The sequence below is a fragment of the Corvus moneduloides genome, chromosome 5, assembly GCF_009650955.1.
Source record: "Corvus moneduloides isolate bCorMon1 chromosome 5, bCorMon1.pri, whole genome shotgun sequence".
In the NCBI taxonomy this organism is placed as follows: Eukaryota; Metazoa; Chordata; class Aves; order Passeriformes; family Corvidae; genus Corvus; species Corvus moneduloides.
The window spans coordinates 50129571-50151986 of record NC_045480.1 but is presented as its reverse complement, the minus strand read 5'-3'; the positions used below and the strand labels follow the sequence as shown (position 1 = coordinate 50151986).

The 22416-nt window shown below is 40.1% G+C and overlaps 1 protein-coding gene across 1 annotated transcript; it reads left to right on the top strand.

Annotated features, from left to right (window-relative positions):
* The first annotated feature begins 7089 nt into the window (after nt 1-7089).
* On the top strand, nt 7090-22331 carry PPID (peptidylprolyl isomerase D). Its single transcript, XM_032108552.1, has 10 exons — nt 7090-7232; nt 8980-9120; nt 9562-9668; nt 13046-13234; nt 13991-14113; nt 16367-16473; nt 19026-19167; nt 21363-21449; nt 21525-21567; nt 22100-22331. Exons 1-10 carry the CDS (start codon nt 7148-7150, stop codon nt 22186-22188), a joined length of 1113 nt encoding a protein of 370 aa, XP_031964443.1. The 5' UTR covers nt 7090-7147; the 3' UTR covers nt 22189-22331.
* Nucleotides 22332-22416: the final 85 nt, after the last annotated feature.

Below are 22416 nucleotides of genomic sequence, written 5' to 3'. Positions count from 1 at the left end.
CTGCAAACTCAACATCCAGTAGTGGTAGAAGAGGTGGTGGATGTATTTTGGAGTCAGCCTTTCACCATCTGGAGAAGCTGATTTCTCTTTAAAGTAAGAGGTGACTGTCTAGTGGCCTGATAATCTGATCAGCTGAACCCTCGATAACACCAGATTGAATCTTGTAATGCTCAATTGATCCTGTACAGAGGTCCATTCTCAGAAGGGCTTTGACCACTTCATCTGTGAGACTGAATACCCAATGTAAATCTTTCAGCTGGGATGTTGTTACCGCTTTTGATTCTTTATTTCCACCATAATCACCAAATGCCCCCAGTCATTAGAGTCAATCCACTCAACCAAAGCTGAAGGACAGAAGAGAGAGGGTACAATGATGGCAGCACATGGAAAGGGAAGTGAATAGCAGGGTGTGGATGGACAAGATGAAAGACATCATAGTTGACACAGTAATCAACACAAATGAGAATCTAGGCGTCCAGCTCCAGAAATAATCACTGGACTGCATTTCTCTAAGAACAGTCCTGAGAAACTTAAATGTTGCAAACACCATGGCTGCCACTCTGTGGTCCATCAGTGTTAGCAAGGAGTGCTGACCAGTGGGGGCAGAGTCAAGAGTAACAACCAGTTGTCTCCCAATGTCCACACCACAAACATTTTACAGTGTTTTATTTTGGACCGGTTGCAGTCTGGTCCTGTCAGCAGAATGCATGTCAGTGGTTGGAGAATGCTGAATGTGTTTCTGAAAAATATCTGATTTAGTTTCATCTGAAAATGATCCACCTTGTATGCCCGAATGCCACTCCAAAATGTGAAGCAAGACAAAGTCAGTAAAGGCAATTGGGATACTGGCTTCACAAATAGCAGCGTAAATGCACCGTATGTGTTGGCTGATGCTCAGTGCAAAATTACTTTCCAGTGTTTTCTCTTAATGTGTGTGACCATCACTACTGAAATTGATAACAACACATTAAGACATTTGTGTTCTGAAGGCTATTTCTGGAAAAAAAAAAAAAATTAAAGAAGGGAAAACAGCAGAATCAGCAAAGGAGTACAAAATAATTTTCACAATAAGTACACACTGTCACACCCCAAAGAGAGTTTGGCTACAAAGAACACCTGGCAAAGCAAATGCAGTGATTTTTCACTAACCCCAGAGTGCAAAATATGAGCAGATGTAAAGAAAAAAGCCATACCAGCTGTCAAGAAACGATAATTTACAGCAAGATAGGGTGTCTACAGCCCTCACTCTTCTAGGAAATATAGGAAATAAAAATGGCATTTAAAAATCAAAAACTGATATTCTGCCTGAGGGTCAGACTCTTTCTGTGCAGAGAAAGACAAGTTAATTGTTTAAGATTCAGTCAGAAAAGGAGCCAGATTCTCAATGCAGAAATAAATGTGACTTTGATAGGAAACTGTCAATACATAAAAAGGATCATTCATATCCTGGGATAGCTGAATGCTTGGAAAAGCAGATCAGTGTTTCATAGGGCATAAATTTCTCTATAGATTCTCTCCTGAAAAAGTATCCAGGTTTGATCGCCAGGACAGGCAGGATTAAAAGCCAAGTCTCCTAAGTCACACTTCACCTCCCCATCACTTATACCTGGACAAAATGTTGAGTTCCTTTATGGATGCTTTCCTTCCACTCTGCTCAGTCCTAAATGCACAAATCCAAAATTTCTGTTGCCAGAACTAGGCTTTGGAGGTACTGCAAAGAGAAGCCAGAGACCAGAACAAGTAAACTCTGAAGATTTAACAAAAAGTTTGTTATCCAAGATGGTTGTTAATGATTTACTGCTTGGTGTGGTAATTCATGCTGTTTAGGTTACGTGAACACAGATAAGTCTTGCTACCCTTTGCAATGCATCAGCAATATTTTTGATTCTGTAAAATAAATAAAATCAAGTTTTTAATGCCAATTCAAACATGCCAAGTAAAATGTGGTATTAAGAAATACCTAGAATTATTCTCCTTCCATATTGTTGTTATTACTATTTAGCACATTAAATCTAAATTGCTCTCCACAGAGGATTTAAAAACCTATTGTAAAATGTATCTCACTTCACAAGCAGAGACAGAAACTGAAAAAAGAAAGCTTGGGATTGCAGCCCCCTGCAAACCAGCTTACTCATCCTTCATTGAAGCATTACATAACTTGAGCTGTTGCTGCAGCAACTTTCCCCAGTCCCTGAACAGAGCCACAAAGGTGCTGCCATAATACAGATAAGCAGTTTCCCTGTCTTTTTACATGGAACAAACAGTCAGTTAAAAACCAAAGACAGTTTGAAGGGAAATATTAATTTAATTGTTCTAACATTACTGGGAAATATTGATGTATGTAATGAAACATTTAGTTTTCAATAGTCTTTGGTGTCAGAGGCAAAGAGAATGGCCAGATGAGGAATGTCTTCTTTTAATCACCACAATATAAATATCAAGTAATATGGAGAGAATTGGATTGTGTGAAGGTAATAAGTATTTACAATACTCTGAAATCATTACTGTACATATGTATTTTGTCAAATTTCCTAAAGCAAGGGTACACTACTTTTTCCTCCAGAAGAGCCTGAAAATGTACATACCTGTGAATGTTCAAACACGTGTTTGGAACCTGGTTTGGTTCCTCTTCTCAACAAAGTTCTTAACATTGGTAGATTGTATTTGTGACTCTCCTGCCTAGGACTCCATCCAAAGTCTAGCTGGAAATCCTCATGTCCCAGATTTTCAAAGGTGAAATCTGCCATGGGCCTTCCTATTTGCTGGTTGCACTCTTGTCTCTAAGTCCATGCAGGTGCAGTTCACCTTGGACTCCATCCTACCCACATTAGGTGCAGACCAAAAACATTTTCTACGTAAGAAAGACTGCAGTCATCATAATTGGTATTTCAATACCTTTTGGTAGTAACTGTGATAAACATTCATTTACATGAAAGTGCATTAATATCAGGACATACATTTGTATCAAAACTGAGGGCAGGATTTTAGCAACAAAACGGATATCCTGCAATGCTGCAGCAGTATCCAGCTGCTAGCTGACACTTTGGGCCTCTCCTTGCAAGCCATGGCTTCTACTGTTGTCAGAAGTCACAGGCACTCTCTTCCATGCCTCCTCACATCCTGAGGTCCTAAATACTACTCTGAATAGTTGCCTCTAAAACGTGTTTTAAGCAGACATAAGATACACAGCCAAGAAGTCTGCTTATTCTCGCTTGGTTCTTAACCATTTCTTCAGGGATCAGCATATCTGAAAGGTAGTGACAAGTAAATGCATGGCTTTATTTTCAGTTTCTGTCATGTCAGCTCTGTGTGGAAAAATTTTCTTTTTAAAACATCCTCAGACAAGAACATGTGGTTCTTTCATTGTTTAACATTACATTTTAATTCAACTTAGAGGAATCTGCACGGGGTTAATAACTGCTCAGTATGAGTTTAATCTGGGATCTCTTTATTCAATTTTATGCAGAAAAAGACTTGGTGCAGATGGGTAACAATAAACCTGATGGCAAAAAACCAGATTACTTTTTCTGTCTCGTGTGCTTCTCATGGAGGTGACATGCTTGATGTGCCAGGTCACATGGGAACAGCACATGATGCACCCTGTGTGTCACACGGCACAGGGAAGGCTGAGTGGCTGCTCTATTTCACAGCAAGCAGTGAAAGCATCCTTTCCAAGAATGTTTGCATGTTGGGAGCTTCTTGATAGCTGTTCTGAAAAGCTGATGAGATATGTGTTTCAATTGCCTGTCAGATGGATCCCATCAGTACTGCACCATATTCTGAAGCTGCAATTCAGTCCAATGAAAACCCCACATATAATTACTTCTGTACAAAGCAAAATGGCTTTTAATATCCTTAGACAATGCAGTCATGCACTGAGCCAAAGCACTCACTTTCCAGTGAAATTAGCATATTTGAGCCTCTATTTTCTTCACAGTGTCAAACACAGATTTAAAGATGAAAACAAAGACAAGAAAAACAAAAAGAAAAAATCCTAGTCTGTATGTGTACATATTTGCCCATCTTAACACAATCTGCAACAACTACAAATAATCTTCATTTTGGAGTTTATTCTTTTGTGGATGCAACTTTACAGGCTAGAACAATTATGAAATAAATTTGCTTATTGTGTATTCCATCAGAGTACCAGTTTTAGAATGCTATATACATTTCTATGCATTTATCAATGATTCCTTATTTAGTCAGGGAGGGAAGAAGAGGTAAAACCAAAGATTTTGTAACAGGCTGATCTTTGAGTTTAATTAGGGTGGAGGGTCATACTCCAGCAAGTATGATGTACTTGGTGAAGGGGAGACCTGTACTTGAAGCCATTTGCTTCAGTATTTTAGCACTCACACCACATTTGTCTATTAATAATACTCAAACTACTTTACTGGGTAGCCAAAGCTGTATGTGTGGATAAATAAATAGCTGAATTAAAAAATTAACAGACAATTATTACATTATAGTGAGTATTTTCAATGTACTGCTTTACAGATATTTACTACATAAACTATTGGAAGTGTCAAAAGATAAGAGGTATTTTGGTGATAGGAAAGATTTCTAAATTACAATATCACAAAGCATTAGAGGATCAAAGGGGTGATTTTACTGCTTAAAAACAGATTTTAGAGGACTTTATAAAGTAAGTCTGACTTTGTAAGAAGTTATTTGTATATAAATTCAGTGTATAATTTAATATATGAATTTGAACATGAGATCACTCAGTAAATTCTTGACAGAAGTCACACTATGCTTGTTTTTTACAATCTGCCAATGACTATAAATTAATATGAAACTAATTATGCTACTGCAGTGCTTGGGAGATATTAATTCAACTCACATATTTTCCAGAATCTCCTACTGACACTGAGAAAATAACTTGATTTCTCTCTTGTTCAGCTCATGTCTCCAAAATATCACAGAGATGCCTCTTTCTTTGTACCTCTAAAGTACTTTGCACATAAGGACTTCCAAGCAACTAGTGTAAAAAAAATTACTCATCTAGAATCTAGACTATTCCAACTTCACCAGTAAAAAAACTGCAGGGACTGAATAAGTCTACTCCTGGAAGAATGAATCACTGCTTCTTCCTGAGAGGAAGCTGCCAACAGCTCTTGCGGGGGACACACACCAACAACACACACTTTACTCTGATGTCTGCTAAAGAAATCTCCTCTAGACTGTACTCACTTGGCTAGCAACTGACTCACTGAGATCATAGAATATTTTGGGTTGGGAGGGACTTTTAAAGGTCTTGTAGTCCAACCCCCCTGCAATGAGCAGGGACGTCTTCAACTAGATCAGGTAGTGCACACCCCTGTCCAACCTGGCCTTGAATGTTTCCAGGGATTATGCATCTCCCACCTCTCGGGGCAACCTGTTCCAGTGTTTCACCACCCTCATTGTAACAACCTTCTTTCTTTTATCTAATCCAAATTGACCCTTCCTCTGTTTAAAACCATTACCCCTTGTCATATCACAACAGGCCTTACTAAAAAGTTTGTTCCTGCCTTTCTTATAGGCCCCCTGAAGTACTGAAAGGCTGCATTAAGTTCTCCCTCAGAGCCCTCTCCTCTCCAGGCTGAACAATCTCAGCTCTCTCACCCTTTCCTCATAGAAGAGGTCCCGTAATCATCATCCCTTACATGATCTTGGTGTCCCTCCTCTGCACTCGCTCTAACAGGTTCATGTCTTTCCTGTGCTGGGGACCCTCAGAGCTGGATGCAGCACTGCAGGTGGGGTCTCACAAGGGCAGAGCAGAAGGGTGGAATAGTCTCGCTCGTCCTGCTGGCCATGCTGCTTTTAACGTAGTCCAGGATATGGTTGGCTTTCTGGGTGGCAAGTGCCCATTGCTGGTGAGACAACTTCTCCTACACCACGGCACCTCATCTATGCTAAGCGTAATGATCAAAATATCTCAGCCAGTGACCGTGGCCAAATGCCTCGTGAATTACAGATGACTCAAAGCTTTAGTGGCCTCTGACATCGTGGAGCATGTGAAATCCCTGACACAGCTGCATGACCTGGCTCAGAAAGAGAAATGCCTTAGTGCAGTTCCACTGATTTCTCACTAAGTGTTCCCAGATGGTAGCAGATGGCTTTTCCTTCTGTTAAGGGTTCCCAGATGCAATGTGTAACAGCACTCCATGCCAACCACCTCTCCTACCCAACATCTGTGCAGATGTGTGGGAATGATTACAATGCAGTATATGGACTGCAGTTATTAATATCAATGCTACTTTATCTTTTCCTTCAGTCTAGGAACTACAACTGCCCTCTGACACATCTATTATTGAGAACATATTGAGATAGATGAAAACCAGCTTGAGGAAGCTCAAGTCCAAACATACAGACATGACTTAGAGGAGAAAGCCTTTGGAGGACACAGTGAATCAAAGAATGAATGTATAGATTTCTGGGATAGATTGGACGAGTCCAAGAAATAAAGAGGCTCATTTTGATCAGCAGCATTCCCAGAATGACTGTAAGTTTGCAGGAGTCAAACCCCAGCACTCTTCTGCCCCTTCTATTTTTGCCACATGTGCCTTGCCTCCATGATGCCATTGAGTATAGGATGTGGCCATGTTGAATCATTCCCCTGCTTGGGAATCCTACACCTTGAGGAGCCCCAACCAAGTGTATTGGTAGTACTCACAGCCCTTGGTCAACACAAATGCCTGAAAGAGATTTGTCTTGGAGCAATTATCGTGATATTCTACCTTTGGGATGAAATATATTTTGTTGTCAGGCCTTAGGAAGACTGGAATTATTCAGCCTTTATGGGGTAACAGTCACTTTTGACAATTTGCCCATTTTACCATGGATCAGCACTTTTCACAGAGCCTGCCATTTCTCTCATGAAACATAAACCCAGGCAAAACTTGAACCCTCGCTCCTTCCCCATCTTTCCAGGCCTTGTGTGTGTGTATAACCTCGAGAAAGAAATGCTCCTTCTCTACGGATTATCTCCGAGTCACTTAAGGCCGCTCGGAGGCAGGACGCAGCCATCCGGGGGCTCGGCTCCAGGGGCACCGGCCGTCCGCCCCCGCCGGTGGGAGGAGCGCCGAGCGGCCCCGACCCGCGGGCGGCCGGGATCGCGGGCGGCCGGGCGGGCGGAGCCACCGCGCCAGCGGCCAGCTGCGGGATGTCGCACGCGTCCCCTGTCGCCCGGCCCAGCAAGGCCAGCAACCCCCGCGCCTTCTTCGATGTGGACATCGGGGGCGAGCGAGGTGGGGAGGGGGCGCGGCGGGACCCGGGCGAACCCCCCGGGCCGGGGCGCGCTGTGCGGACCGCGCGGGGCCCGGGCCGGGCTGCAGGAGCGGCGGGAGCGGCTCCGGGCCGGGCCGCAGCGTTCAGGACATGGGGGGACCCCGGGCCGGGCCGGGCGCTGCCCCCGCGGGCTGCGAGCGCACAGCCCCGGCAGCGGGAGGAGGAGGAGGGCGGCCCCGCCGCGAACGGGCCTCCCCGCGGGGCTCTGTGCGCCCCCGCCAGAGCGAGCAGGCCCGAGGAGCACGGAGAGAAAGGCAACATGGCAGCACAGGCGCCCGGCCGGGGGTGCCGGGGGCGATGCCGGGGGTGCCGGGGGCGATGCCGGGGGTCGGGGCGCGCCCGCCGCCGCTGAGCCGGTGCCGCGCGTTCCCATGGCAGCCGCCCCCGCCCGCCCTCGCCTCCCGGAGCCGCCCGCGCGTGCGGCCGCTCCCGCGCCGCCTTCCACGTGCCGAGCGCGGCCTCGCTCGGAGCCAGCCCCCGAGCGCCCGCCCTGGGCCCCCGCCGTGGCCGGGGCACCTACCGCAGCACGGCGAGCCTTGCGTGGCTGCCCGCCCGGCCGCGGGGGGCTGCGGGGTGAGAGCTCGGGGAAGCTGGCCGCCCTGGTTCTCTTGGCAGCACCAGTGCTGCCAGAGGTCATTCCAAAATCTAGGCAAACGGTCAAAATGGAAATAAGGAAAGAACAGCAAGTTAGCTGGGGTACTGCTTGAAAGCGTAGACTTAAAAAATTTGCGTGGATAAAGATAGAGACTGCTTAAATCTTGTCAGGATATTGCCTTTCATTTATTCATTCTGTTACTCAGAAGAATAAAAGAAAAAAGTCTGTGAGATGATTTGCCTTTTATTGACTTTCAGTTGTCTGATTTGTTTTCATTCCTGTATTAATTACAATCAATATATTTACGTTTAGCTTCCGGTAGAGTGAAGTTATGTAAATTAATTGACTGTGAGGCTGATGAGAAAACAGGAGCATCAACTGATGGCAGCTGCTAGGAGTGAGAAATAACTCTGTGAGAAGCCAGTTTATGAAGGAGTGACAATTCGGCACAGAATGCATTTATTGGCTATTACAGGATCTGTTAGCTACTCAGGTTTAATTTCCTTCACTTAAAACATGGACAGCTTTGGATTTAACAATTGCTTGTGCTGTCTCTAACCGTAAATAGCCATTATTTACGTGCATATTAAGTACCACTGTGTCTTAGTAAAATTCAGGTTTAAGAGAGTGAAGAGTAAGATGTGTGTTTGGCATAAGCTTTTTTTTTGGATTAGAAGTCTCCACAAAGCAGTGTTTTTATATTGTATCTACTTTTGATTGAACGAACTACATCTATATTAAAATTGACATAAAATAAGTGTGCACATTAAAATAAATAATTTGGCTTTAATATATGTGTGCGTGATTTTCCACACAGGTTTTTTTGGCAGAAAATGCATTTGGCATTTTCATTAGGTTTTGGCAGAATCTGTCTTTATTCCCCCTACATTATTCTTGACGGGGAATTTGTTATTGGAAATAACCTTGCTAAAAACCCAATGGAACTCTGCTAGCAATTGCCATGGAGCAACCCCAAAATGGAAATTGAGTAGTAATCTAAATAATAATAACCATAAAGCTTGAAACATTAATTTCTTTGGATATAAAATGCTCAGTACATCGCCATGCCAAGGACAAGACTTAAAAATGTCTCATTCTCTTTGTCATTTCAGTTGGACGTATTGTCTTTGAATTATTTGCTGACGTTGTACCTAAAACTGCTGAGAATTTCCGTGCGTTATGTACAGGAGAAAAAGGAATAGGGCCTACCACTGGAAAACCTCTCCATTACAAAGGATGTCCTTTCCACAGAAGTAAGTTCTATGAAATCCTCTGTTTTCCTATTGATAACTAAAGTTGTCTGCCATGAGTATTTGAAATAATATTAAATAATATTTCAAGTACTTGTTAAATAACTTTACTGAAGGTGAGTTTTTGACTTTTTGATCCTCCTAATGACTTTGGTTCTTACCATGCATTGATAGTAGTAAATGATAAATTTACTAGTAATTTTGCAAAACTAGTTTACTCTGAGTTGTAAACAGGTTGAAATGAATTTCAGGTAAAGGTTTAAGTGTCAAGTGATATCCACATAACTGAAAAGGAGTACTTAAGGGACACTTGGTAAATAAAAGATGGATTTTGGTCCCATTTAGGTGCTGGTGACAAGTATTACTCTTCATCTTAGAATTGTTTTTTTTTTCTTGTGCCTTCTGTGCCTTGCTGATACATTTTATAACTATTTTATTTTACAGTTATTAAGCAATTTATGGTCCAGGGTGGAGACTTCTCAAACCAAAATGGCACAGGTGGAGAAAGTATATACGGTGAAAAATTTGAAGATGAAAACTTTCATTATAAGGTACTCTATTGTAAACACTAATTCTATTCAGTTTGTGAAGTTTCAGTGATGTTAATCCTGCTGCAGTAATAACAATTCTCAGCATTGGCACTAGCCGTTTTCATATCATGTTATGTGTGATAGCATATGAGAGGACTCCTTAACAACACTGACTAAAAAACTTACAGACATCAACTATCCCATGGTTAAAGCAAAGCCCTGGTTGCAGTTGTACCTGCCCCCAAGAGTATTGTAGGAAAAAAAAAATACAGCAATCTCCACTAATCAGACATCAAAATCGTTTACCAAGTTCACAGAATCACAGAGTCAATTAGGGTGGAAAACACTTTCAGCATCAATGAGTCCAACCCTTGACCAAGCACCACCTTGTCAACTGGAGTATACCACTAAGTGCCACATACAGTCATGTCTTGAACACCTCCAGGGATGATAACTCCACCACTTCCCTGGGCAGCCCATTACAATGTTTAACAACCCTTTCTGTCAAGAAATTCCTCCCAACGTCCAACCTTAACCTTCCGTGGTGCAACTTGAGGCCATTTCCTCTTATTCTATTGCTGATTGCCAGGGAGAACAGGCCCCCCGCAGCCTTGCTTTCACATAGTTGTAGAGAGTGATTAAGGTCACCCCCAAACCTTCTTTTTTCCAGGCTAAACAACCCCAGCTCCCTCAGCCACTCCTCATAGGACTTAAAGGACTTAAGTTTGGAGCAATAGTTGGAAATGTGACTCCAGTATTCATAATAAAGATAATTCCAGTTGTGTTCTCTGAAGTCTGACACTCTGGTGGTGCCCACAGCACTGCCGCTAACAGTATCTCTTCATTGGTACTTGTCACAGGATCTCTACCTCCCTGAAGATGACTTAGTGTCACTAGTTTTTTTTGTTGAGATCTGGAGGTAATTATGAATATGATGCAAGTGATTCCCATTTCTGTACTTCTTTGACTTCTCAGCTATAACAAATGTTGCCAAAGTGCCAGAGATGAGTTGAAGAACCCATTTGGATCCCATACAGAGTCTGAGAGCTTGCTTCCTGTTACCTATTTGCCAAGTATGTTAGGATTTTACTGGGAGTTAAAATGCCTCTATTACGTAGAAATTCACTGGCTCTTGCACTTACTCCAGCAGCCCTGCAAAGCGTTCTCTGTCTTGTAAAACAAAGAGTTGTTTTTGTTGATGTTTGAGGACACTGGAACTGTTTGTTCTTCTATTGGGTGCATGGACTGTTGCAAATTGCAGTAAACTGCAAAACTTGTGTCAGTAGTCAGCTTATCTCAGATCAATCCCACTAGGCTTTTCTTGATGTCACTTCTCCAGCTCATGGCTCTGCTGTTGTGGAACACCCAACTTACATAAGCCCCAAGCGCTGTTACTATGGCACAGTTTTGCAAGCCTTGGATCTATCAGAGAATCTGATTTTGTCCAGATTTTTTTGCTTGCTCTATAACCTTACAGAATGACAGCAGAAACCATCATGGGAAAGACACTCCATCTATCTGCAGTGTTTTTCAAAACACTCACAACAAGAAAATGCATGAGTGACAACAGTTTTCTTTATAAAGAGAGACTTCCATAATTTGGGACTAATGTTGAGACTTGGTCCCAGACGAAATGAGGTTGTGTATAAATGTGAAGACTGAAGGCACCAGACTGCTCTCTATAACTTTACAACTTCTGTCCCCCCACATCTTTACAGACAAAAGTAAACCTGCAGGCAGGTTTGTAAGGCAACACCAGAACTTACTGTTACTTATTTTTTTGTTTACAATCCATTGCTGCCTAGCATTTGCTGTCATTGGGGAGAGAGGGGGGGAAAAACGTAAGATTTACAGCCCTTGGGCAGTGAAGCAGTGACCAGCCTCAAATGGTATTTGCAAAAATCTGCTATGGGGCAACCCTTCTGCTTAACTTGTTTGCCAGCAACTACAGTGCAAAATGTCAGTTACTTGTTTTGGAGGCTGCAATCCTACCAGCTGCCTTCTCTTGCTCTGGAACACAGGCTCCTCCATTATGTGCCATCTCTGACTCCCAGGGTGAGTTTCAAGGTTAGAACAGACAAAGCCAAGATTCCAGTAGCTTTCTGTTGGCTGGGTGTGATTCTGGGTCTCAGGTGTAGAACCTTTTCCCAGAGTTTCTACACCAAATCCTGACTCAAAGATTCAGACTTACTGTGCCTTATGACCAGATGAACAGTTCAGGCATGGAGTTCTCCCTACCACCATGGAAATCCAAACACTCTGTGGGAAAACAATTTTCAAAACAACAGGTTCCTTGAACTGGTAGAGAATGTAGGGAAAAAACAGATGCTTAAATATTGTCTCAGATTGTTATCTCAAACTAATCAACCTCCCATTGAGCTCTGAAGTCTGTTTCTATGTCCTCTGTGCTATCATAATTTATTTCCCCCCTCCTCCCCACAGTATCAAGTTTCTTAGCAATACCACAGCATGAATGCTTTAGATATGTACCAGTGTCTTGGTATAACATCCTGACTTATATTAAATGGAGTTCCTTGCACTTAATAACCAGATCAGCTTGGGGAGAATAATACCTTCATGGCTGGGTCACACCAGTTAAACAAGACATTCACAATACATACAAAAACCAGATTTTTGCAGTACAGGTGAAAACAAAATAATCTATGTGATGGGACAAGAAAAGTCTTCATTCAAAAAAGGAAAAAGTACTTGGAAGAAGCAAGATAAACAGTATCTTCTTACACTGAGCTGTTTAACAATTTTTTTTTTAGTCTGTGGCCTAGTGGCTTAAGTGGCAAAATAATTAGGTGGTTAAAAATCCCAACAGATTGAAAACTGTGTCTCTAGGAAAGTGGAGAAGATTAAAAAAATGCCCAACCAAAACCACCAACCCATAAATAATAAAGGACCACAGTCCTCTAAACTCCACAGTTCTACACCATACTTCGTGTGAGTAGCCCATATAAAATTAACGTAACATACCCATCTTAGCTGTATAACACTGAAGTTGGTTTCAGGGGTGGTTAGCCTCATTTCTTAAGGCCAGTGGTCTTAAATAATTCAGTGAGGAGTTTCACATGTTTCTCAGGTGATCTGCCTAAACTCAGCAGCTGTGCAGGGGATGGAGTGTAGAAGCAGCAGACAGGTGTTACAGCATTAAGTCACATGTGGCTGTGCTTGCTGGATTGGTAGGGAGCAAGTAAAGACCCAGTGCTGAACATTTGCCCTCTTCAGTCACAGGAGGTAATATTAATTGCCAGCTGTATGTACCTGTCTGGTTTACCAAGTTGTTATGGCTGTCCTGGCTATGTTTATGAACAGCCTTACAGAATCTTCCATATGACTTTATAACAGACGTTTTAAATGTTGATGGTGCTTTTCTTTTTCCCCCAATGCAGCATGATAAACCAGGTCTGCTGAGCATGGCAAATGCAGGACCTGGTACTAATGGCTCTCAGTTCTTTATTACAACGGTGCCTACTTCTCACCTGGATGGGAAACATGTGGTGTTTGGCCAAGTGATCAAAGGAATGGGTGTAGTTAAAATACTAGAAAACGTTGAAGTAAAAGGAGAAAATCCTGCTAAGGTAAGCAAAATGCAAAGCACTGAGAGATGTTTATTATTTCATTATATGATGCATAATAATTTCTTTTAAATGCTTGGTGTAATATTTAGAACAATTAAGTGTTAGCCAGTTATTTTTACTAACTGGTAATTTCCATTTTACTGTCCTTGTTAAGAGGCTTTTGTTCCTGCACTGTACATTTCCCTTGCACAAACCATTTATTGTTCAACACAGCTGCGAGGGTGGAAGCCTTTGCTAGAAGTGTAGGACGGGTGATGAAATTAAAAGGTGGAATTCACAATCCCGCCTAAAAGATATGTAATTCTTGTAATTTTTATGTCAGAAGTCATGTTTCTGAAAAAGCAGTTGGTGTGTAGGTCATACCAGTTTGTGGGTGTTTGACAAATTAATACCTCTGTAACTTTAAAAGACTTGGCAGTTGAAGAAAAACCATATTCTCTAATGTAGTAGAACTTCCATGTCTTGTGTTTTGCTGCACTTCAGCTTGCTGCCAGTTCCTCTTCCAGCCTCTCCGGGAAGCGTGGGTATGGTGTTTTTGGAATGCTGCTCCTCTGAACGCGACACTTTGTGTGATAAAAACCTTTTGATGAGGACAGGCTAATGATGTGATGGGTTTCTGAAATAAATGCACCCAAACAACAGATGAAAAAGCCTTTTTATGGAATTTCAAAAATTTCAAAGAGCACTTGGAAGTTACGGGTTTTTTTAAAAATTGTCTTAATAAGCAATACTGCTATTTACACTTGATTTTTTCAGTTATGTGTCATTGCCGAATGTGGAGAGCTAAAGGAAGGAGATGATTGGGGAATTATTCCCCAGGATGGATCTGGAGATGCTCATCCAGATTTTCCTGAAGATTCAGATATAGACTTGAAAGATGTAAGTATTTTTCTTCTTAGGTATTTTACAGATTGCAAAACCTGTAGGTAGTCTGAGTTAGATGGTGGCTGTGATGATGTTCATTAAACTTTTTTCTTAAGAATGGATCGAGGTCCTGATTAAATGGTGACATTCTATTTTAAGAAAGAGAAGGCTGTGGGAAGGGATTGCTATGTCTTTTTTTTCAGTGCTAATTGCAGTCAGTGTTTTTTCCCCAGCAACTAAAACCTCAATTACTTACAATTGTCACACTTATTTTCTGTTCTTGGCTTCCTTTTACTTTTGTTTGTGCTTTAGTGTCAAATTGCAATTACTAGAACTCCAACCTGCAGATGACTAACTTAATGTTGTTACCTACACACTTCTTCTGTGCCATTTTTTAAATACCCACTCTTTAACAAACTCTGCCCCACTGATTAGAAATAAAGGATCAGCCTTTTAAAAAGATTTTTACTACATCAGAGCTGCCTGTTCTCAATTCCCAGCAGCTGTTTATTTTTTAGATTGTTCAAGCTGAAGGAAGATCTGTTGTTGGGAGTTAGGGAGAGGACTGGTGAAAGCAGCTCATCTGCAGGTTTTTACTTTCTCATGAAGGTGAACTAGAGAAACTCTGTAAATCAAACAGTGATTTGTGAGAGGGGGAAGAAAAGGGGGATGCATGTGTAGATTCCAAATAGAGAATTAGAATAGTAAAAATCCATTTGAGCTAGAAACTAAACTCCTCGGCTATTGAGAAGCACTTGGACTTACAAAATGTTTTTGGATAGCATTTCACGTGGTGCAGAATTGAAGTTGGCAGGTGTCTGTGTCCTTTAACTTAAAACTTGTTCATATAAACCAGCTGCAGAAACCATGGTGAGATTGGTCTCACACTGATCAGTTTTTTTCAAGGTTACTAATTCTAGTAGGGTAGAAGTGTAAACGGATAGTATTACAAATGGCAACATATATATATTTGACAGAGCTTAACACAACTGTGGTATAGACAGCAGTAATTATAAACTATTGCCACTGGAAAAGTAACTTGAAATGTATATGATTCTGGAAATAGAAATGATGAATTTGGTAAAGACAGGCAGTTGTTCCTTTTCTCCTTCCATTCGTATTTTAAATGTTCAGAGAGAAGGACAATTATGTTGATATGACTTCCAGTTTGAGAGTGTGCAGAGTTCACATGAGTGGTACTGTTTTGAGAAGCAGAAGACAACATTTAATCAGGAATAAGACAGTCTTGGTTTGTAGGAACCCAGAGTGCCAAGAATATTTCTCTGCCTGAAGGGTTTTTACCTCCCTGAACAACACTGTTTTAACCTCCAACCTTGGAAAAAACTGCCTAGATCAGACAAGGACTAGAAAATACAATGGTGTGAATTAGGTGATAGACTACTATGTAAGATTGTCACAGAGTGAAAATTTAGAGTTTTGGGCTTCTCTTTGTAGTAAATAGATAAGAGCAAAAAAAATCAAAATGGAGGATTGCTGTTGTTCTCCAAACCTTCTTCTTCTACTACTCCATATTCTGCAATAAAAGTAATTTGGGATGATTGGACAAAGAATTCCGCAGTTCCTAGTCGTGTTACTGAATAATTGGTAGGAAAGTGAAAATAATGTACGTTTTTAGTAACCATTGGTTAAATATCTTTAAAAGGCTGTGTCAATCTTGATAATGGGACTTCTCTCCTGCTTTCTGTGCTCTATGTTATGCCTGGGTCATGCTGGTGGCTCTGTTCCTCTGCTAAGACTTAATGAACAACTATCTGGCAGCACTGCAACTCCAGGAAAAGTCTAGGTTTATTCTTTGAAACTCCTTGCAAGGACTTTCGAAATATTCTCTCCCATCAGGAGGGATTTGATTTATGGCACGGTTCAGTGTCATTGGTTGAATACTTTGATTGTTAGCATATCTTCTTTTCTTTGAATAATGGTCAACACCTTTATATATAGCCCTGTGTGGGTAACAGCATTTAAGGGAAAGAGCTGGACTGCTATGTCTTCTCTAGTACTTTCTCACCTTTTATACTGTAGAAAACTCACTAGGAATTTCATCTTTCAGACATTTGTGTTACATAAAGTACAGAATATCACAGAAGTGGTTTGAAGGTAGTATTTTGTCTAAAATTGGAGTATTTCTATTCTGAGATTTTATAAACCTTGAAGGAGTATGGACCTGGGACTGTACTGTTAAACATTAGTTAATTCAAGACTTCTTTCGAAAATACATTCATACTTTATATTTCCCATCTATTTTATTAGGTTGACAAGATTGTGGCCATAGCAGAAGACACAAAGAATATAGGAAATACTTTCTTCAAATCGCAAAATTGGGCAATGGCAGCTAAAAAGTATAGTAAAAGTTTACGGTAAGGCTCTCATCACTCAATCAGGTAGTTCCTGTAACCCAAATTAATACTGCTATTAAGCAATGATTTCTGCATTTAAAAGGTGCCTGGTGCAGTGCTCTTTCCTTTTTTAAACAAAGAGCCTTCTGAATCTGGAAAACATCTGGTTGATTTTTAGCTACTTAATCAAGTAGGTCTTCTACTCATTGCTAGGTAAGAGCTATAGGCAGGAAGTACTGCTTAGAGCTGACTAAATGCTCTTTTTATAACACTCTTGCTGTGCTGGTGCATACCTGGGAAGAAGAGCACAGTGGTATCCAGGGTAGTTAATGGACAGCAAGGGAGGGAACTACTTTTTTTATAAAAAAGTTTTATAATTTACAAAAAGCAATAGGTTTAGGAACTTGGTAAATTCAAAAGACAAATGTGGCCCTTATTCATTCATTACTATTTTTTTTTCTGAGGGTCCATACCATCATCCTGACTCCATGTATAATTCAGACTTGCCTTCCAAACCATGGTCTTTTTGCTTTTGTTTCTATACTGCTCCTTTCTTGTTTTCATGCTTTTTGCTTTGAGTATATGGACATCTCCTAAAAATAAAGTTATACTTCCTGACCTTTATCCCGACCTTCTTAATGATCACTGGTTAAGCAGCAGTAACAATAATGAAAGAAAAAAATTCAAGCATATTTAATGCTTCAGCTGAGTTTTTAGCAGACTGGGTTTCAAATAAATGACATCTTTCTGAGGCATAAAATGAATCCTTTAATTGCAGATATTAACCCAAGATGCAATGTGTCAACCTGCCCTCAAAAGGCCCATCATAGAAACAGAAACCCCAAAGTAAAAAGGATTCCTATGCAAACCTGCTGAAAATCATACATAAAAAAGGCTGGATTGGATCTTTAAGGATCTTTGTGTTGTAGCTGTCCATTTTCTCTCCCTATTCTTAGGTAAATGCCAGGTAGAGTTATACTATCCCTTAAAATTAGGTGTCTTGCTCACTTTTAAGCACACCCAGTGAAGGGTCTTCCTGTCTGAGCTTCTTTGGTGCTTATTTGCCCTTGTAGGTGGAAAGCATAGTAATTCTTCTAGACTAAACAAATCTGATCTTTCCAGCTCTTCCCAGTAGGCCATACTTGTATGGATGTGCCGTGTTATTGTATCTCAGAATCTAACACTTCATGTAGGATGGTGACCTTTAGCTGCACTTCACCAGAACTGATAGGAATAGAATAGCTCTTACCAGGGTATGCCATGGCTTACATACAGTTCCACCTGGCACACCATCTGACAATGCTGACTTTTTCTTTTCACCTACAGTAACTATTACAATTTCTGTTCTTTTTCTTGTTCTGTTGCTTCTTAGCCTTTTTTTTAAAAAATATTTTATATATTAGAATTGACCCCTTTTTTTTGTAAGAAAAATATGTTACTTCTTGCTATCTCCTGTGATACTCACTTCACTGATTTCTTTGACTTGAAAGCTCTAATTTTATTTCCAAAATGGTTGCAGTCTTTCATGTTTTGGTGTGATTTATAAATATTATACATGTGTTCCATTTGTTTTGAACATAATATAGATTTGGGTTATAACTCCCCTTACCTTTTTACTCTTTTTTCTTTTTCTTCTGGTTCTCATCTTTTGCATGATGCCCAGCAACTGGAACAAGCACTGGGACTGCATCTAATTTACTTTTTAAGTGTTGCTTATTTCTGTGATCCAAAGGTTGTATACAAACAACAAAAAAGACAGGGCATGCAAAAATTGAACTTACATAGGCATGGATCTGCAAAGACTGCATTAATTCATGGCATGCTTAAATTGTGCAAGCACAATTTTTGTTTTTTAAATAACACCCACAAAGGTTCTGTCAAATAGGCCCTTAAGGAGTTAAAACTTTTGTATCCACAGCAGACCTTTACCACTTGAAATAAAAACCAGACAGCATTAGCACATTGAAAATGAAGAAATTTGCTTTTGAAACAGATGCAGTAACTGTTGTGGCTCAGTCCTGAACTAGTGTCAGTTTTGAAGTTCAGGAAAAGTCATGAAGGAAGACAGTGGGAAGAAGGTGGTGTTACTAATGCTCATAAACCACACTCCTTTACAAAGCAAAGTTAGCTTCAGATTTTAGCCACAAATGCCTAAGCTAATTAAAAAGTCATTGAGGGAACTGAAGAAGAGATGAAGTTTCCTGTGAACATGGAAGGTGCAGTGGTGGTGTTGATTTTTTGGCACTGATGAGCAACGTGTCTTTTGAGAATAAACTAAAATAAACTCTACTTTCCTGCAGTAGAATAGTACTTTAGTCTAAGAAAAAGGATGTGCTAGTACAGTGGAGGACTGAGAGTTACAGGAAAATATTTCTTGGTGAGTTGATTGGTTTTTGTTAGGGTGGGTTTTATATATTTAGTTTAATAAAGATTTGTAATAGTTGAATTGAAGCTACTTTAGAAGTAGTGTGGATAGGCCAGTTCACACGTATCTGTGGAGAGATAGCTAAGGGCAGGACAAAATAGAAGTTGCATCACTAATACATGTTGTGTGTGAATCTGTTTTTCTGCAGGTATGTAGAAGCTTCTGAAGCAGTGGCAGAGGAGGCAGACAAACCAAAGTTAAAGACTGTTGCTTTGACCTGTGTTCTAAACATCGGTGCTTGCAAACTAAAACTGTCAGATTGGCAGGGAGCAATTGAGAGCTGTTCAGAGGTAAATGTAATGTTGAGTATTTTGGTCAAGAATTGGCCTGTATAGGACTACAAAGCTTTTTTAAAAGAGTCTTCTGACAGGCTTATGATTTGAAAGTAAACAAGTAGAAGTAGAAGCTCATGGTGAAGTTAGTACTAACTTTCCAATATGTGGCTTTTAAAAAAGATTTTGAAATTGGAATGAATCATTACAAAACAAACAAACAAAAGAGGCCTATTGCTTACTGCCAGAAAAATGCACATCGTTGTCAGTTTGGTTTGCAGAGCTGCTTCTTACATTACAAAGAGTTAAACTGTGTTCAGTGAAAGAGGAACACTTTTCTCTGGAAGACTAGTATGAGCATAATATTTTACCTGCTTCTAGATTTGATGTCTTCGTATTTTATTCATGGCAGTGACTTCTAACTAAATAACTAACCTTCCAGGTAGGCTTACTGGTGAAATAAAATGACTGAATAGGAAGAAAAAACCCAAGGTAATGATAGATATGGAAAAAAAGAAACCAGTAGAATTAAAGAGAAAAAAAGGAACCATAATGTGGGCATAGTGCAAATTTAGTAAATTTGTATTCAATTAATTCAATAAAACTCTAGTATTTTGAAGGAAACAGAGGAAAGAATGCTCTTATCTGTTAGCAAAGGATCCTGAGCAGCATCTCCTAGGGCTTCATGCTGAAAGCAGGAGTCTCAGCTAATCTGTGTGTGAGGTCATTAGAAAGCTGGCTTGCTGTCTAGCCTGCTGATGGGGGAAAACTTTCATAAACCTATATTCAGAAATGGGGAATGAGGAAAGAAGAAAATAGGGAAACTGTGTAATGTGATACCTCTCACCTAGAAAACAGTAAAAACAGAAACAGAAGTGTTACAGGTGGAAATTACTACCACTACTAATAGTACTTGCCATTTTTTTTTAAGATTAAAGAATTGTTAGATAAAGGCAACTCCATAGCTATAATAGCCTTCTGTAAGGTATTTAGCTTATGTCTCATAACTGTGTCAGTGCTTTAATCAGAACACCGGTTTCCTAAAATTAGCTAATAAAGTTCTAGGTAATTGTTAATGAGAAACTATATACTTTCACTTTTATGATTTCACAAGGCCCAAAGCAATTTAAATTAACAGCCTGGGTACATGAATTGTTTGGTGTAAATAAGGAATTATGAACAGCTGTACCTGTTCAAACAAACCTTGCTTTGAAATAGCTGTACACACAGTGGTCAAGGTAAAACCAAAGAATGCTGCCTCTCTGTATACAATCCAGACAATTAATTCTTGACACAGAAGAGGCTGAAGGCTTTATAGTAGAGGAGCACCCACAGTAATACTTCCTTCATATTAACAGCCAATACCCAAGTGATTTAAAAAATAAGGATGTGTTGTCTATTAATGATTTAAAGTTAATCAATTAAATTAACAAAGCAACAAATTGCTGTGAAGACATTTCCTCTAAACACTAAGAAACTATATTCTTTCAAATAATAAGGACACACTATAGAACTAACTGCAATAAAAGTGTCACCTTTGCAGGCAAGATAAGGTAACTGCTAGCTGACCAAATTATTTTATACATTCTGAAAAAAATAATCAAAGTAATCCAATAGTGGAATAATCTCTGTGCCCAGCCACTGTATTTTGTATTTTGATATTGTCATATTAGAGCTGGCATATACACATTATTGAAAACATTCAGCTCAGAAAAGGCGTAATGACTGGAACTTGGCAAAGTTCCTGAAGCAGGATGAGATGGATTCCTTGCATGTATCTTTCTAGCCCACAGTGAAAACAACCTTCACAGGAAATCTCTGTGTTTTATTTATGATGCCATTTGAGGAGGTTTTGGTGTGAAGGAAGGAGCTGCAATAGAGAGTTGTACTGTGAGACTCAGGGTTAGGATAATTTGAACTGCAGCAACTCCTTAGCCTTGACAGCTATCTATACACACACACAGCTGTTCCATTTGGGCCTCGTGCATGCTCATCCTTCACAAAGACCACTTTTGGTGCAGTGGTACTGAAGCTGATTACTTGCTATTCAGTGTGCTGCATTATAGCATTCCTTTTTACACAGTTAATGTTTTGACAGCTTACCCTCAAACCAACTGTGAAGATTGTCTGCTGGTGTGAATTGTGCCATTTGTGGAGATGGGAGGCTGTGAAGTATAAGAAATGTTAATGTGACAATTTTATTAAATTTACAGGCTCTTAAAATAGATCCAGCAAATACTAAAGCTCTCTACAGACGGGCTCAAGGATGGCAGGGAATAAAAGATCTCGATCAAGCACTGGTAATGATCATTATTTTTTCCTCTTAAATTTAAAATTCCATCAGATCATTAATGGCTATTTTTCTTTTATTTAAGGCTGATCTTAAAAAGGCTCATGAAATAGCCCCTGAAGACAAAGGTAAAATAAGCTGTTTCTTTTTAAATTCCCTTAAGAATTTAACAAAGTATCCAGGGTAGTGTTCAGTTGGAATTCAAACCAGTGTGCTGCCTAAAATGCTGGCTTCTTCAACACTGATGTTCTGAGCACAGAACCCACTGAGGTGGAAAACCTGATTTTATACAGCAGTGATAATTCTGCTGCACTGGAAAACCTGCTTATGTAGGTCAGCAGCATTTCTCTTGAACTATGTCTGTATCTCACAGGGCTCTTATTAGCTTAATTTCCTGGTCTAATTGGGTGAGGCTTTTAGCTCCTAAGTTCTGTGTTGGCACCAATACTATGCTTGCTACACACTCCTCTACATGGTTACCTTACCAGGTGAGACACAGCAAGGGACCAAGCTTTTTGCTGCTAGTATCTGACCTAATCAAAGATTAAATGCAGTTTTATTAAATAACCTAGGTGAGTTCCAGCAGTGAGCTGGTGTTAACCTATGAGGAGACCTAATGTAAAGAGATTACTGTAACTCTGTCGTTTTCTTTTTGAGCAGCTATCCAGACAGAAACACTCAAAATCAAGCAGAAGATAAAAGCCCAAAAGGAGAAAGAGAAAGCAGCTTATGCTAAAATGTTTGCTTGATTTTTTTTCCCTAAACATCTAAATCTATGCACTAACTCATGCAAAAGGATAAATGGAGCTGCTTCTTTCATTTGCCCTCTGCTGCAGTTTTCAGTGTTTACAACACAAAAGTCTAATAATAAAGACAAACTGTTCAAAGGTGATGTGATTTTCTTTTTTTTTTTAAGCTGTAGTAACTTGTCTTGTGCAACTAAAGTATTTTTCTAATGTGTAAAGCCATGGTGGTTG